This window comes from Thermobia domestica, chromosome 7, assembly GCF_964235325.1.
Source record: "Thermobia domestica chromosome 7, izTheDome1.hap1.1, whole genome shotgun sequence".
NCBI lineage: Eukaryota > Metazoa > Arthropoda > Insecta > Zygentoma > Lepismatidae > Thermobia > Thermobia domestica.
This window is the reverse complement of record NC_137460.1, coordinates 54,515,620-54,533,198: the sequence shown is the minus strand read 5'-3', so window position 1 is coordinate 54,533,198 and position 17,579 is coordinate 54,515,620. Positions and strand designations below refer to the sequence as shown.

The 17,579-nt window shown below is 36.3% G+C and overlaps 1 protein-coding gene across 5 annotated transcripts in view; it reads right to left on the bottom strand.

Annotated features, from left to right (window-relative positions):
- Window positions 1-17,579, bottom strand: part of LOC145690108 (uncharacterized) — a 127,561-nt gene that overhangs the window by 68,508 nt on the left and 41,474 nt on the right. For all 5 annotated transcript variants that reach the window (XM_081764686.1, XM_081764684.1, XM_081764682.1 and 2 more), the window contains 6 exons: window positions 17,102-17,267; window positions 15,368-15,621; window positions 11,232-11,373; window positions 8,219-8,368; window positions 4,377-4,587; window positions 661-2,178 (listed from right to left, as the gene is read on the bottom strand). In XM_081764686.1, coding sequence (XP_081620812.1) covers window positions 661-2,178; window positions 4,377-4,587; window positions 8,219-8,368; window positions 11,232-11,373; window positions 15,368-15,621; window positions 17,102-17,267 — 2,441 coding nt within the window. The remainder of the gene's footprint in view (window positions 1-660; window positions 2,179-4,376; window positions 4,588-8,218; window positions 8,369-11,231; window positions 11,374-15,367; window positions 15,622-17,101; window positions 17,268-17,579) is intronic.

Below are 17,579 nucleotides of genomic sequence, written 5' to 3'. Positions count from 1 at the left end.
ACATTTTAAGGTACCTTTCGAACGGGTACCTGACCTTGGGGACCTGATAACGGTGCTCAAATACAACCTCAAAAAGTTTCTTCTGAATTCATGAATCCATTTACATGTGGTATCATTCGAAAGCCTAATTCATTCCTAAGATAATGATTATGAACCACGAATCTAAGGTAATTATTTTACAAGCAACTTTCTAAATGAAAGTCTACAGTTTATTTAAAACGCCCGTGATTTTAAAAGGATAAAACACTACGAAATGCGCCATTTTATATTAAAATAATTTCTTCTGAAAATGCGAGCAATAAAACTCACATTACAACAATGATTAATACCTACCTACTATCATTTTCACACTATTAATATGCAGACTACTAAGAAAGGAAGAAGATCAACAAGTATGTTCCACAAATCACTGACTGATAATTCGCAACTTAGATCATATTAACAACTGTTCACTAAATTCACTTTAATCATTCAATTCTGGCTTCATTTAAATTATTCTTTTCCATATACTCCAACATTCACAACAGTTACGATCACTGTATTGTGTAGGTGTGGTTCTGAGGAAGCTACTATACCCAAGCCTACGATTCCCTGCATGATATATTATGAATTTTGTACAACTACTAATTTACAATGTATTACTAAAATAATTTTACTTACTTGCATAATTATTCAAATCTATGCCTTCCAAAGCATTGGTTTTCTCCTTCTCCGACCTGTTCTTCTTCGCTGACAGATCTGTAAGAGCTTGTGTCACAAGGTTTGGATCATTTAATTTTATTTCATCCACTCGATTCACTGTGGCTTCTTTTACTTTCCCTGGCCCCCCCTGACTCCCTCGTTGAACAATGCGTCCATGGTTACTACTACTCTGCGATGCACTTAATCCCGCATTTCTTTGGTTTGGCACACAATTATTATTTTTTTTCTCTGCCCCTGGGGCTTTCGAAGTATTGCTGGAAGTCCCCATACCACCACTTAAATTTCCTCTACCCCCTCGGCCCATGCTCGTATTAGATCCTTTTCTATTCTGTCGATCACTCATCGCTCGCTGATTAGAAAAACTCTTTCTGCCGTTAGCACCGCGAATATCTTTCCCATCACTTCTATCCTGTTTCCTGTCCTTATCATCAACTTCACTGTTTTCCGACGTCGTTTCCCACGTGTCATCTGCCATATCCGAGGAGTTTTGCTTCGTCAAAACTGGTCGTCTTGGGTCCCCCCGACTACCACCCCTCCCTCTACTTTTACGTCCATGTGAAGGTTCAAAATCATTTTTTCGCTGCAGTCGAGGAGGAATAGTAGATCTATTATGTCGCCGAGTAATTGGTTTGCTTTTTACTCTATCTACAGAACCACTAATAATTTCACTAGTATTAATATCCTCCTCTTTACTGTCCACTCGTGACTCGTTTTTTCGGTTCTCTTTAGTATCTTTGTCACTAACAACAGAAGAAGGCTTTTTTTCTTCCTCCTTAGGTTGACTAAACGGGCTTTTTGAGGGTGGAGGCCCATAACCGTCCATTTTCCTCCCCATTCCTCTAGTCCGAAATCCACCCCTACCTCTACGAGAAGGTTCCCCACGAGGAGCAAAACCTTCACGACTACTTCGAACATTTTCGTAATTTCTTTTCTCATATCTCCGATCCACATCTTTGAAATTCTTCTCTTCCTTTCGGACTTCTCTATTTTTTTCATCCTTCTCATGTTTCTTGCCTTGTTTCGGAGATCTTGGTGACCTTCTTGATTCCCGTCGGCTTCTGTTCTCTTCTTTCCCAGATTCTGTGGACGCTGAAACTTCATCACCGGACAGTTCAGATTCATCATCCTTGTCTCTTTTATCTCGATCGTCTACACCCGGAATACTTCGATCTCGATCCCAATCCCTAGGTCTACCACCTTGTAATCTAGGTCCACCACGTCTTCCTCTGAAGTCACCACGACCGTAACCACCACGATACACTGAGTAACCACCCCAACGATTGTTACCGCGAGGCATATCGGATCGTCCTCGCCCTCCTCGACTACGTACGTTCTTATCACGCTTTACTAATACATCAGACCGGGAGTCTTCCTTCTTACTATCAAACTTGTTTCCTGGCATATCCTTCTTTACATCACTCTCAGCACCTTCATCCTTTACTTCTGATTTCTTCTCTGTCACGTCTACTTTAGATTCTGTAAATGCAAATCAAAGATACAATTAAGTTTCTAATCTTTTGTACTTAAGTAAACTACAACGCAAAGCAACAAAATGAATCTCTGCCACACTATACAGGACTTTCTTTCTTCCTTCCTTCACTGAGAGCAGAATTGTATAAAATTCACACCAATAAACAGAACAATGTTTATATTTCAAAAAATCACTTACAATGGATCAGCCATTCCTACTCTAGAAAATAATTTAGTTTCTAACGCAAATGTATCAAATATTGACATAGTTCAAATATTCAAATAGGAAACACAAACAGTACTATTTGTTAAAGAACCCTGTACTTAAAATCAGATTATTTTCAACACGTCAGTTTTAATACAAAAAAATTAAGGCTTCAGTCATACCACTTTTTCAAGTAACACGTTTAAGTCAAGCTGACATAGGTTTCGATAATTGCTCAACGGAGCACGTAATGCGCACCCCGATTACTGGAAAAGAACATGGATTTGATGCTGCCTGACAATACCAACATACTTTTCCAGCAAATTTCGTGCATTGATTGTAAATAAACAAAAAGTATTTATTATTATTATAAAGCCCAAACCATCAGTCTGAATAATGCTAATATGCAAACTTCAGAACATATAAGTTGCATGATCATCTACGAGAAAATATTTAATTACTCTTAATCATCATTACAAACTGTCTATTACGCTAACTTACAATATTGTAATCAGGTTAATAGTCGTCGCTAGCTGGGTTGTCTCTTACCTGACGCGAAGTGATGTTGCGAGCCTAAATTTACAAACGCGCTGAAGGCTTGGGGGAACAACTAGTGTTAACACCAGAATTATTATTACTGTACAGGCATAAGAAGACAGTCATCATCCCTAATATATTAAAGAAAGACATTTAAGCTGATCAGTAAAGTTCTTTTACAATCTCAACAGTATGAAGCCTTTACTTTGTTTATACAAGAACTCTGTACCCAGATTTATACAGACTAACAGAGCTTTCGTAGAGAGTAACCCCAAATAAATTAAGCCATACCCACTACAACCAATTAGATGTCTTTTTAAAACCAGTTTTTCAATACAGTATTATTTTAATTATTGTAAATGCCCTAACTGTTAGGTGTTCATTACACGATTTTTTAATTGAAACAAATTACTTTGATGAAAAATGAAATTGTAATTTTACTTCACGGTTACGACCCGTAGGGTGATTAATGAAAATGAATGATGAAAGAGTATTGTGAAATGAGAATGTGAGAACCAACGAACATTATGATACTAACAATAAAGACTCATAAGCTGAGGTTGAAATAAGGACTCCTGTCAACAAACGTCATCGCGCTCTCATCGAGTTCTTCAAATAACATCATGGTTCATGCTCGCCTGAATCTCCTCAGTGAGTACTACCTGGGCAATCAATGAAAAATATTTGTATTCCTATCGCTGGAAGCCTATATTACCTCATTTTCAACTATTTCGCTGCAAAGGTAATCAGTAGCACACAAGTAGGAAGTAGAGGAAGTTGAGATCATGCAAAGGGTACATGTACACAATTACGACTTGACGTGTTCACAGAAAAGATTCCATAATATAAGAACTGATCCACAATATCTGTGACATATCTAGTTTTATTACTTAGTAAGGAGCTCAACATAAAGATTCTAAGATTTTCCTCTCCTTAAAATCTCATCTGGATACAATGAGCAAAGTTTCGCAGCAACACGGATACAGTTATCTCATCAAGTGTATCTAGTTGTACAAAGCACCACGAAGTTGAAAAGCGTCGGCAAGTAACACAAACACAAAACTGATGCTATTATTTACAAGAATATAAATATTCTTTAAAAACGCGTTGTAATATTATTTGTTTTCTATGGTGTCCCTTTTTCTTGTTGCTATACAGCTCTTCAAATTTCTACATGCTATCGATGACGTGTCATAGAAAGTATTTATTATACTTGAAAGCCTCCAATTGTAAGAACTGACATTAGATACACATTAAAAATAAGGATTGTTATACTTTACAACACTTACGTAGTGAGAAGTGTGTCGGGGGGATTCTTCTCAGTATTATATGTTAAAATGATTAATTGTATCTAGTATTATTGTGAAAGCTCCATGTTAAAAAAAAACAAATAACATCCTTTTGGAAGTTGTAAATACTAATTTCCAAGCAAAGTTTTAGAAATCTGTAATAAGTAACATACCTTGATCTTTTACTTCTTCCTTCTTGGGTTCAGTAACAGGTTCAGGTTTCCCTTCGCTTATTTCCTGCTTAGTTCCTTCACTAGGATCACAAATCGCATCTGCCCAGGATTTGGTTTCCTGCACACTAGGCACTGCATCACTATGATGATCTTCACTTTTAGGAACACGACCCCAAGCTTCTACTTCAGGTTTCTTTTCCAGTTTGCTTGGCTTCAATAAACAATAAAGCAACAATCTGACTATGCCTTCAAAAACAAATATTCTTAACACTGTTCAAATGTACCTTATAAATGACAAATTTTATAAGCAGTTTCGGCATTATTATTAATACTAGATGATGAATTGGTATTTTAATCATATTACATATCAACAGACAAGAACACTAGGAGGAGTTACACTATTTACTCTCCGCTTCCCAGTCCGAATAATTACGACTGGTGTAAAATTTTTCTACGACTTTGAAGAAGTTTGATAAATGTTCAAGACTCAAATACAGACTTCCCCGAAAGATACGGTAAAAAAAATTCATCAGTTTAAAACAATTACATTCAAATCACTCTGATACTAGACAAAGAGCAAAAGAGCGTAATAACGTAAGGATCAACAGAACAGCGTGAGTATTCTCTTTTACATATCTGTTCAACAAGAAAACTTACGGTGGAAAGTGGTTAGTGGACTTCTGGCGATAAAGTACAACATTTTTGTGGGAAGTCAATCATATCCTTTCATAATATTTCATTATGAAGCACTTTTACGCATAATATACTGATACTTCATAACTTGAAAATTTAACGTTTTTTATGAGCGAAAATCTTCCAAGAGAAGAATAGTAATCAAGTACGCAAGTGATCACTAAATTAACTGGAATTTTGTATATACTTTCAATTCAACTATGATTGATATTCCAATTATTCACGTTCCCTTAGTTCTAGGATTATCTTGCTTTCGGGTAAACAGATATTGAACATTTTTTCCATGATACATCTTTTCTCAAGATTAATTTTGGCTTTTGACTCAATTTAAATTTTTCAGTCTTACGTAACTAGATTTGTAACTGATGAAGATCAACAGCAAATATCGAAATGATTTAACGTAATTTCAATTTAAAAGGGTGTTGAGGTTTGTCCATTTGTATTCAATTGTTTAATACGTATTCTATAGCACCCACTAAATAGAATTTAACAGTACAGTAATATAACTTAACAAGCAAAGATAATTTTGAAAATTCAATAACTACATTTTTGACTGTATAAACTGTAGAAATTAGTATTTACAACTTCAGAAACTTGAAGCTCCCCTTCCCCCAAATTTAGGGCAAATTAACGAGACCAAATTCAGGGCAATGTGGAAGTAAAGCTCTATTTTTTTTTTTTTTTTTTTTTAATTTCGGTACATCAGTAGGGGATGTAGTAAGCACTATGCTACAGTTGCCTTTACCCCCTCCCCCTGGTACTAATTTTAAAAAGATTGTGTAACACGTTATAAGCTGTACTGCACGAAGGTAAAACGAGAAACAAATCCCGATACCACTGAGGATCAAACCAAGACCGTCCAGTTGGCAGGTACAAGATTATGCCACCAGCTTTCATTATCTCGCTTATAACTGACTCAACTTAAAAAATGTATATATATATATATATATATATATATATATATATATATATATATATATATATATATATATATAGAGAGAGAGAGAGAGAGAGAGAGAGAGAGAGAGAGAGAGAGAAATATTGCTCACAGAAATTAATGTTAATTTCGGTCATTGATCATTCCAATTTTATTTTATCAAACATCGGTAACAATTTACCTATTCCCTTTTTTTTTGAGAGAGAGAGAAAAAAAAAACTATTGATTACGTACTACAAATATTCAATGTGTGATCTCTAACACGCCATACATCAGAACTATATTCAAGTTCCTGTCAAATCCTCCCGATGGTATCGGAATGAATTTCTGTAATGATTGCAACGACAGGGAACGCAGATCAACCAGGGTCGCCGAAACTGGTACGAACACTATCTCTAATGAAACTCATAAAAAATTATCCAGAATTATATCGGGGACCATCGTGGCATGCTATGCATCGGAAAGTGGTCTTTTCGTTCCTATAAAATACTTCATTATATCCCGCAACTACATGGTCCTCGTAGAGGGTCCTATCATTCAGGAAGAATCGCAAGTTGTAATAATAATTTGGTAGCACACCGTTCTACTGGAAAGTTAAAATGGCGTTACCTTCCTCGAGCTGCCGAAATAGCCAGTGTCAGCATATCCAAACACGTGTCAGTGGTTAGAAAAAGAACCATTACGCTCATGTTGCAAAATGCAAGAGAAATTTTGGTACCCTAAAGCCAAACAATTTCTATTAACTTTTCCACACATATGAAGTATCGCATTTTTCATTACGCCATTTTCTTGCAATACTATATTCTACAAAGTATAACATGTTAGAAGAAGAAAGACACTTCGCAAATTAATTTTAATGTCATTAGAACTTCCAGCAACCCTAGCCAAGTACCTTTCATTACGAGACGTTTCTACATAACTTACCAGTCTTTTGCGGAATACCTAGTTCTCGGTCTCCTTAGTAAGATAACCTGAAAACTTCCTGTGAAGCACGCGCACCACTATTTGTTCCCTTCCGCTTCGACTGATTGCACGTCGAGTTTCGTTTCTAAATTATGTAGCATCTTGAAATGGGGAATACCACTTTCGAACTGACTTACATCGATAAACAATCGGCGTCGTCGGTTTTGTCAGTACGGAAAACGGTTGAACATACTGAAATGAATTTCTGAATACAATACCCATCATGGAATTGGATTTTTATGTCGCTTTGATTAAAATGCGTATCCTAAAGGAAGGGGAAAGGGTTCATTTTTTTTTATATCAAAAATAGATCTTACGAGTCTCCCCCTTATCTTTTGTTAAAAGTGCCACGATTATACTCTGAGAATAGCGACAGTGATGATACTGAACGAAATAATGGATTACAAAAAGTGAGAGGAAACGGAAAAATCTTAAGAAAATCGACCCATAGGGTGTCTGTCCAACCCAAGTCCACTCGGCGAGAATACGAGTCCCTCAAGTTAGGGAGATGAACCTGTACATAAAGTCCTCATTAAATAGAACTAAGTGAACACGTAACCTCGTGGTTTCCAAAATTTGCTTTTAAGGGGGAAGGAAGCAACTTTTTTCTTTCTTTCTTCCTAAACATTCAAATCGATGACGTCTCCATCTCGGGAAAATGGGTTGAACAGTTTGAAATAAATTTTTTGACAGCACTTGGGTCGTCCTGAGATTTCATCATTACACTTGGATTGAAATGCGCATCCTAGAGGAGGAAAAAGGCTTTACAATGTTTACAACGAATGGCAGCTGCATCGATTAAAATTAATTTTTGAACATAGTTAACACTTGGGTCAAGCTGGGATTTTCATTTCAATTCAAACGCGCATTCTGGGGGGCAGTTCAAATATACCTTTCCAGTATTTTCCATCAACCTATTCTTCCCGTGCGAACAGCAACAATTTCAGCTAATTTTGTATAAACTGCCGTTCAACAACTACAAGAAACTAGTTCGTTCGATCACATAGGCTATGCTATACGCATTATGTTTCCCATGGAACATACTGTCATACGATATTACTATAGTAACTATGCGAATAACAAGATGACAGACTTTTTATTTATTTATTTATTTTATTCAACTAATCTGCTTCCCGATGGAAGCCACAGCAACCAAAACAAACTGGCAGTGGGGATATAACCTTCGAAATATAAACCACGGCGATTTTCTCTCAAGGAAGTAGGTGTATACAAGTTTCCATTCACGTACCTGCTCAGTTTTCGATACTTCTGACTTCTTTTCAGAAACACTAATGGAACTTGGTGCGGACGGCCTCTTTAACTGGGTAAGATTTCTCTTAGTTTCACTTCTTTGCTCTGCAGCTTCCAACTTCTCTCGTGTAATAGGACCAGGTGGCCTCTGGAAAACGGAATAAAATATTTAAAATATATATATATATATATATATATATATATATATATATATATATATATATATAAAAGAGAACGTACAATTTTTTGTCCGCTCATCACGCTAATACGGCTGAACCAATTTCTTTCATTTTTGGGGGGTTATTAGGATTTGGACCCTAGATGGTTTTTATCATATCACTTTAATTTTTAATTACCAGTGTCTTGAGATAATTGACCATTCAGGTGTCCATAACGTACAAATCCTTTGTTATTAGTTCATCATAGGTAAAAATAAACGTATTTATATGCAACCCGCATGACCGTGTCACTCGGCGGGTTAACATAAATGACAGGCGATATACAGCGGAAAATAGCTTGAATCTTCTGTTTAAATTTTTTTAATTGATTTGCTTATTTTTACAGACACTTTTACAATATGCCAGCACCGGGATGACCGCAGCGAAGCGGGGCGGGTTAACATAAATGACAGGCGATATAATGTTAAGATTTACTGCAATCTTCTATGGTTTTTATCATATCACTTGAAAGCGAAAAAGTAAAAATTATCTAAGTAACAAAGTTTATTGCGTTCCGGGGTGACCGCAGCGAAGCGGGGTGAACGCTGCTAGTATATATATATATCCAATGAGCTTCAACACACATATTTCTCTCGCTACAGCTGACTCAGAAATTTAAGTGAACATTCTTACATATACTGTATAACATGTATTCAAAACAATTTGCAGCAATAAGTTTCTTTCAACAAGTAATAAATTTGTATTTAATAACAGCCGGTACTACACAATATTGGAATAACGTGAACTGGCTTCACAAATAATTGTTAATTAGTTCGTTAATCACAAGTTGAGGGACATAAACTAGTAATGTCACCAGTAGTTCAATTGGTAGACATTCGCTCGGCAAGTGGAAGATTGGAGTTTCAAGTCCGGCGTTTTTAGCTAGTTTTAAGGAAATAAACACAAAACTGGAAGTAATTTTAAACTTAATATCCCCACTATTTTCAATACAGTACCGAAGCAGCACATTCTACCAAAGTAGGGTACATGAGTGAATGAGTATATTACGATTAATCATCAATTTTCAATTTCAGTACCCCAGCAGGTCTTAATGTGTACGAGGACCCTCCAACGCATTTTCACTTCACCATTCTTCATATTGGACTTTTCCCCATATGCTTTTCAAGTTGTCTTTGTATTTCATCCTGTTATCTATTCCTGGTCTTCCTCATTGTCGTTTTCTTATGATTTTTATGAGTACCCATTTCAGTAGTGTGTTGTTATGCGGCTCGTATTTTCTTGAACTAGTGCTGAAAATCTACTGTTGTAACGATTCAATAGTGTGAAAAGTATAAGAAAATTAGGCTTTATCTACTGGACTTGTTTTCTTGAAATTAAAAATAATACAATTCCATCTATGATCCTTTGTTCAATTTTAGGGAGAGGTCTTCTATTCTGATGAAAAAACTATTCAAACATACTCAAAGAGCACAGATACTTTATGCTCTTCACAGATTTTTACGAGTTTCAATTAATCATTTCTTCAACAGGTAGTTAAGTGAATTAATATAAGAAAATTACATTTTTTTCTTTCTTCTCAAACACGACCATGGCCTTCTAATAGAAAGCCATCAACTTCGTAGTGAGAAGCAAAGCTCATTACAGTTTGAGACGTGAGGACTTCAATATACTGGAAGTTCTAGGAAGGCAGAATGGGACATATTTCCGGAGGGAGAACACACAAATTCACAAAATCATTTACTGTCATTTGCTATTTGTCTTATTTACTCTAAAGGAATACATATGGGAAAAAGTAAGAAAACAGGAAATTATCCATGCAACTTTGATAAAGATGTTAGCAAACACACAGTTTGACAGTTTTAAACTTCTCTGACGCAAGATTTTTAATATTTAAAAGTTTTCATTATGTATCCTTGATCGAATTCGCCCCTTTCTATTGGCTGATAACATCCAAACAACTGAGATTACTCATTAATATTAGTATATGGAACAAAAAAAAATATCTACAAAACTTCATCGTGAAACATTTGTGATGGTGTGTTTATCTCATATTCTTGATCTACTTCAGTTCCAAGCAATAAGAACCATTGGGGAACCTGAAACAAATATACAGGATACTTTTACTGTATAAGCGATTCTCATTGAAGCAACATTCGAAAGCTGGACACTGTTCATTTTCAAACCGTTTTGAAAGCCAGAACTTTGAAACAGAGATCTAAATTCTTTATAAGCTCTTTGACACTGAATTTGTGTAGAGGAATGATTATTTTAGTGATACAACGTTTAGATCTTTCCATTCTTTCAATACTGCTGTCCATTTTCTTCCTGATTGTTTAAAATATATAGAAGTCATGCACACATGTCCCACACGAAAATTATGGATTATACCATCTTGGTAAATAGAATGAATATATGAGAGTGTGAGTGTGTGTGATCGAATCACGCAATTAAAATTATACTTGGCTTAATTACCAATCATGGGTCTCCCAAAAATCTTACGATATTGAACTAACTGTCATCATGTCCGGTAAAGAGGAGTAGGAAGGAGTGGCACGAAAAATAACCAAGAACAACAGATATTAAGCGTCCAATATAGTTTTCGGAACAGCTGAGTTGAATAGTGACATTTCCGATGCTGCCTAAGTGCGAGTTTAGTTCCATCACCATAAAGAGATTTGAAAAGGGGTGACATTACGGATTTTTGTTAATACATTTTCATCGAAATACGTATCCTAAGGGGCGGAGGGATTCAAATACTTTTCACAAACCTATTTTTCCTCCGTACAAAAAGAGGCATTTCAGCTAGTAAAGAATAAAACTGGATTTACTTACGCTTATTTCCCGTCTCTCTTCTCTTCCAAAGTAAGGTTTTCTCTCTTCTCGCTCTTCATACTGTGTATCAAATGAATCTGCCCACGACGAAATGAACTCACTACGACTTGCGACTAACTTATGTTCGAAATCTTGGACAGGTCTTAAAAAAAAAAAGTAGATCACATACAATCGTCCATATTTCTTCTTACTAAAAACATGATGCTACAGTTAAGATACCATAACTATTTGTCAACTTATTTCAATATGTGAGTAGCATACTAGATCTGATTATATTTCTAAACTAGAGTTGTCTATGTCTTACTTTTAGTAGCTTCCAAATTTCATGATGGATCGACATCGAAAATACCGTGCTACCAATGAAAATGACCATGAAAAGAAACCTAATATACCAATCTCACATTGATATGCAGACACGGAACTTCAACTTGCCTCAAGATTCACACAGACCTTCAACTAGCAATGGTTAAAATGTGGAGGGAAAAAAAAAAAAAAAAAAAAAAAACTTTATAGCATGTAAGTATACTCTAATATTCGCTAGTATTTTGTTACACTCAACACAGTACATTCTGCTTAAAAATGTGTTCTCTTGAAATCTATTCTTGTGTACTTTGAAGGCACTTGATACTTTCAAAATACTTAAGTAGTTACTAATCTCTGTAAGCTTATTGCTTCACACTTTCGGGTGCTAATATAGGTCATAAGTTTGAATGAATAATCCTTACTACTAAAATTTTAAAGGCTAACGGATAGATATAATTTTTGAATTAAGAGTTACATTTCAACTATATATATATATATATATATATATATATATATATATATATATATATATATATATAAGGAGCACCTCAATTAAGTCATTATTTTAAAGACAGTAATTGATATTTTTGATAAGTGAAACACTTTGTTGATAAGAGTCTGTAAGAGGTTTAAACCATGGGAAATCTAGTGCAGTGAAATCTAAGTCAACCCTACATAAAGTTACGTACTCACAATACATTAAGATACAATAATGAAATTAAGGAAGAGATCTTGAACGTCCCATGCTCATGCTCTGTGAGTAAAATGAAACTGAGAACACTAGCCAAGAGTGAAAATGTAACTGGAATGAAATAGATGTTTGTTAACTATCGACCACGCTGATAACGAAAACGACAATGAAAAACTGGAATTAGCTCTCGTTTCCAAGTTAAAAGGGGTGGGGGTGCATTTAATTATATTTTATTAGCATTCATTGTCAATCCTTTCCCATATAGGCTTCAAATCCCACTAATTGTAGACAAAGTGATTAAGTTTCCTGCAAGTAACAATAGCTGTGTGTGTTTTGTCACTATTTTTTGGCGCGGGCTCGTAGCAACAACAGGGGGGGGGGGGGGGGGAAGAAGGGAAGGAAGTTGATTTTTAGTTTTGGGTCCCTTTTGGCTGAGGGGCTATATGACTTGGACCTACTGATTAACGTGGAATCCAAACCACATGAGCTCCAGCCGGGAATCGAACCCGGATTTCCCACGCCAAAGGCGCATACGCTAACCACTTAGCCATAAGGGAGCTCGAGAAGGGAAGGGAGTTGTGAAGTATGTTTCATTTAAGCATAGTTTCTGTCTGTTACAAGCTGTGTTGTGTTTTTGTGCTGGAAGAACGTGTTATTGAAGTGTAGTTAGTGCGTGTGGTCATTGTAATTTTTGTGATTCAATATGCCTCGCAAATGCGTAAACAGTGTTGACTATTTTTGTTACATTTGTGGACAGGCTACATTGAAATCGCAAAAGGAGGCCAAAAACGCCATATATTAGGAAGGCGTCCAGACTGTACTTTGGATGTGAAATCGGGGACCAGGAGAAGCCCTGGGCTCCTCATGTATGTTGCATATCTTGTGTCTCGAGTCTTCATTCGTGGTTAAACCGTAAAATATCTTCCATGGGCTTTGCTATACTCATGATCTGGCGAGAACCATCAAACCATGTGGATGATTGTTACTTTTGTATGACAACTCCGCTAACACAAGGTATTTCCAAGAAAGAAAAAAAAAGTAATCCTTGATATATCCTAACATACCGTTGGCCATGCGACTAGTGCCTCAAGGAGAGGACTGCCTGTTCCTGTTCCACCTGATTGTGATAATGACGAGGGCGTTAGTGAAACTAGTGCTGCACCATCACCTTCAAAACCCAGTTCTTCGAAAGATCCTGATTGTGTGTGTAACGATGAGTGTAAAGAGAATCACAAAATAACACAGTGTGAACTTAATGTCCTAATGAGAGATCTGGAATTGCCGAAAGATAAAGCTGAACTGTTGGCGTCAAGACTACAACAGTGGAATTGCCTTGATAAGACGGTAAAAGACTGCATTCCGTAACCGTCATATGTCATTCCTTCCATTTTTCGAAAATGACAAGAACTTTGTATTTTGTAGTGATGTAGAGGGACTAATGGCAGCTATGGGCATTGACTATAAAAGTGATGAGTGGAGGTTGTTCATCGACTCCAAGTCTCAAATGTGTCCTCCTGCATAATGACAACGTGCTACCACCGATTCCGATTGGGTATGCACCTTACATGAAAGAAACATATAACATGAAACAATTGTTATTGCGACTGAACTATGTCAAGTTTAAATGGCAGATTTCCGAAGATCTGAAAGTCATAGGCATATTACTTGGGCTACACCAAATACTGTTGCTTCCTGTGCCTCTGGGATAGCCACGCCAAAGCACTTCATTATAAAAAGAAAGACTGGCCTGAGCGTCAATCATTTGAACCAGGACCTTACAATGTTATGCACGAAGCACTTATCGAATCCAAGAACATAATTCTTCCTGCTCTTCATGTAAAGCTGAACCTAATGAAAAACTTTGTTAAGACCATGGACAAAACTGGGAAAGCATTTCTTCATTTGCGCGAGAAATTTCCACGTCTTAGTGAGGCTAAAATAAAAGAGGGGATTTTTGTGGGTCCCCAGATACGTAAACTGTACAAAGATGAGCATTTCAACACCATCCTGACAGGTGATGAAAAGTTAGCTTGGGATGCCTTTGTTCAAGTATCAACGAACTTTTTAGAAAAAAAGATGACAGAAAACTATAAGGATCTTGTGAATCTTCTGCACTGCTATGATAGATTGGGGTGTAACATGTCCTTAAAGTTACATTTCTCAGATTCCCACTTGGACTTCTTGACAACTGTGGTGCTGTAAGCGACGAGCACGGGGAACGCTTCCACTAGCAAATTTCGGACATGGAAATGAGATTCCAGAAAAAGTGGAATGCATCAATGTCGGCCGATTATTGTTGGACACTAATCAGGGAATCACCAGCAGAAAACTACAAACGCCAGCAAACGGTTGCACCTTCAGTGACTTTCCTCAGAGATAACAACAAGGTATATAAACGGATAAGCTTATATAGGCAATAACGCAAAATTATCATAACTTCAAAACGAGAGCTAATCTTGCATTTTCATTAACATTTTCGTTATCAGCACACCCGAAAACAAAGAGCTGTTCTCATACCAGTTACAGAAAAAGAAAAGTAAAATTTTGTTGGCTAGTGTAATTGGTGAATGAACAGGAAAGAACTGGCGAAATGAGAATGTGAGAGTAAAACAGAAAAGAAAAACCAAAAATGTTTTCCATAGTTCACCGATAATTCACAATGTGTTTTAAATTTCAACGAATCTATACTTCAATATATTATAATGATTACATACCCAGTAACTTCTTAAAACATTTATTACAATTTAATTTTTGTCCAAATGTTCAAATCAGAAATTAGAAGCAATCCCCAAACTCACTGTTAGTGTGCACAGATGAATCATTAAATCCTCAGCTGTTTTATCACCATAAGAAATAATCAGTTTATCAATAGGTTTTGTTTCCTTACCGGAAGAGCAGAACGTCTATAATGTGAGTCAATCTTTACGTAACTTGGTGAACAAGACCACAAAGTAAGTGGTGGAACCTGTTCCAAGTCGCAATCAACGAAAGGTTTCACTCATCTTTTTAAAAATTAAGCAATGACTAATTTAGAAACTGCATTACATATATGTTTACATCACCTGAGTAAGCAATTCAATGTAACTATTATACTTAAAAAGTAAGAACTCCACAATTTATTAAATTTATGAAATGTATATACTTCTCATCTCTCCCAGAGTCTCTGCTTGCCCTGGAATCACGCGATGCACGACTATCTCGGCTATCAGGCCTCTGTGGTCTTTCCTTCTCCTCTCTTCTTTCATCTCTTCTATCTCGTTCTCTCTCCTCCTTCCAGTCTTTGTCTTTATCTCGATCGTCCTTCCAGTCCTTGTCTCTCCAATCTAAATTTTCCGATCGATCACTCTCCAAACCTCTTATATCCCGGTCTTCGAACGGATCTTGCTGAACAGGAGGCTGAAAATAAGAGTTCAACACGCATATTGTATCTTTTTCTATACAACGCAAAATAATATACTTTTCTTTTCAGGACTAAACGAAATCTGCTGTTCACTTACTGTGAATCAAGTATGAATTACATTAGCATCACTTTGAACTCTCATTAATGTTTCAATGCAATATTATATATGAGGACTACCCAGAAAGTGACTCACGTTTCGACGGGGGTTTCTCAAAGGGCAGGGTGATCGCAGTTTTTGTGCGGATTTTCGCCCGTTCAGTGCTCATTCAGCTGTGAACGCGTGAAGTTCGTGTTGCATCTCCTCTGTTTGTAATACATTGTTAACATAAATGCTTCGATTGAAAATCCTGCCATTTGTGAAGTGAGGTCAGTCATAGATTTTTGTTGGCGAAAAACACTAAACCGCTTGACATTCGTCAACAAGTGTGTAAAATTTACGGTAATGATGTGATGAGTGAAGGTGGAGTGAAGCGCTGATGCCTCATGTTTAAAAATGGCTACATAAACGTTCACGAAGACCGAAGAGGGAAATTGAGCATTATGACAGATGAACTGGTCGGAAAAACCAATAACAAAACTCGTGAAAATCTAAGTTTTACGATACCAGAGGTCTCGTTTGAGCTTCCGCAAATTTCACGGGGCTTATTGCATGAAGTTGTGCCCCAAATTAGGCAATCATAACTTTTGTGCAAGACGGGTTCAGAAAATGTTGATAGGAACACAAAATTCATGTTCAATAATGTGTATTTTTATTTAATTAATTCATTTCTGGTTAAAAAAAAAAAAAAAAAAAAAAAAAGAAAGAAAAGAAAGAAAAGAAAAGAAAGAAAAGAAAAAAATGTAATTGTTCCAGATTCCACGAAAATTAAGAGGAAACTGCGAAGTTTTGCCCAAGAATTTTAAGTTCACTAATGTTGAAAGCCAATTGTTGTTCACTGGGACGGTAAAATATCTAACATTTTAAGCTCGGAAAAAGTGAACAGAGTACCAGTATTAGTTTCTGAGGCAGACTGATAAGAAAAATCTACTTGGAGTCTCAAAACTCGTATCCGGTACAGGATACTATTGAACGCTTGTTACCACCGCAAGATGCCCACAGGCGGGTTTTAGAGCGCGGGTTGCATCTACAAGAATATTTGGGAGAGACCATTTTCATTGAAACTGGAACTGAATAATGCTAAATGTGGGGAGCAGAATCGTAAATTGGGGAGGTTTCGCCCAAGCCTTTATTGGGTGGGATGGTTATTATATGTCTTTCTGTTAACACAAAACTTTTCAATATCACGGAAGACTCAACTATGTAAGTAGACTTCAATAGGAATATAATTCACAGTAACTAACTTGAAAAGCTACTGCAGGTAGTCATAAACAGAAAAGCATTTCATATATAGTGTTACTTCTTTCGTTGCAGAAGGTACCTGAGAATCTATTTAATATGTGGCTGTTAAAACATGCACAATTCTTAATGTTACTTACATGTCTGTCGTATGTATCCTTTTTAGGTTCATCCCTCCTATCTTCAAAAACTCGGGATTCCCTGTATTCATGATCCCTGTCTTGATCTCGATCCCATGAGTCATAATCTCTTGTATGTTTTCCTTCTCTAATATCACTGTATCTAGTATCTGAGTCATGCCGGTCCCTAAAAAAATAAATAAGATTCACTGAATTTAAATTTAACCATAACACCACAAAGCAAAATTAGAACCACATTACACGTATGTTATATTTCACAATAATAAGTTCTTATACCTTGTGCACGTTCTGGCCGTAAAACAACAGCTCATTTTCGTCCTCAATATTCCTTTTTGAACCCTATTACGCTTCATGTTGTCTTGCTTTTCATATTGTTATACCCTCCGTTACACAACTTTTGCTTCTTAAAACGCTCACCGAAAATGAATGAAAATTAGTGAATGCAAATAAAAGCTGGTTCACATGTAGGCTTCTTAAA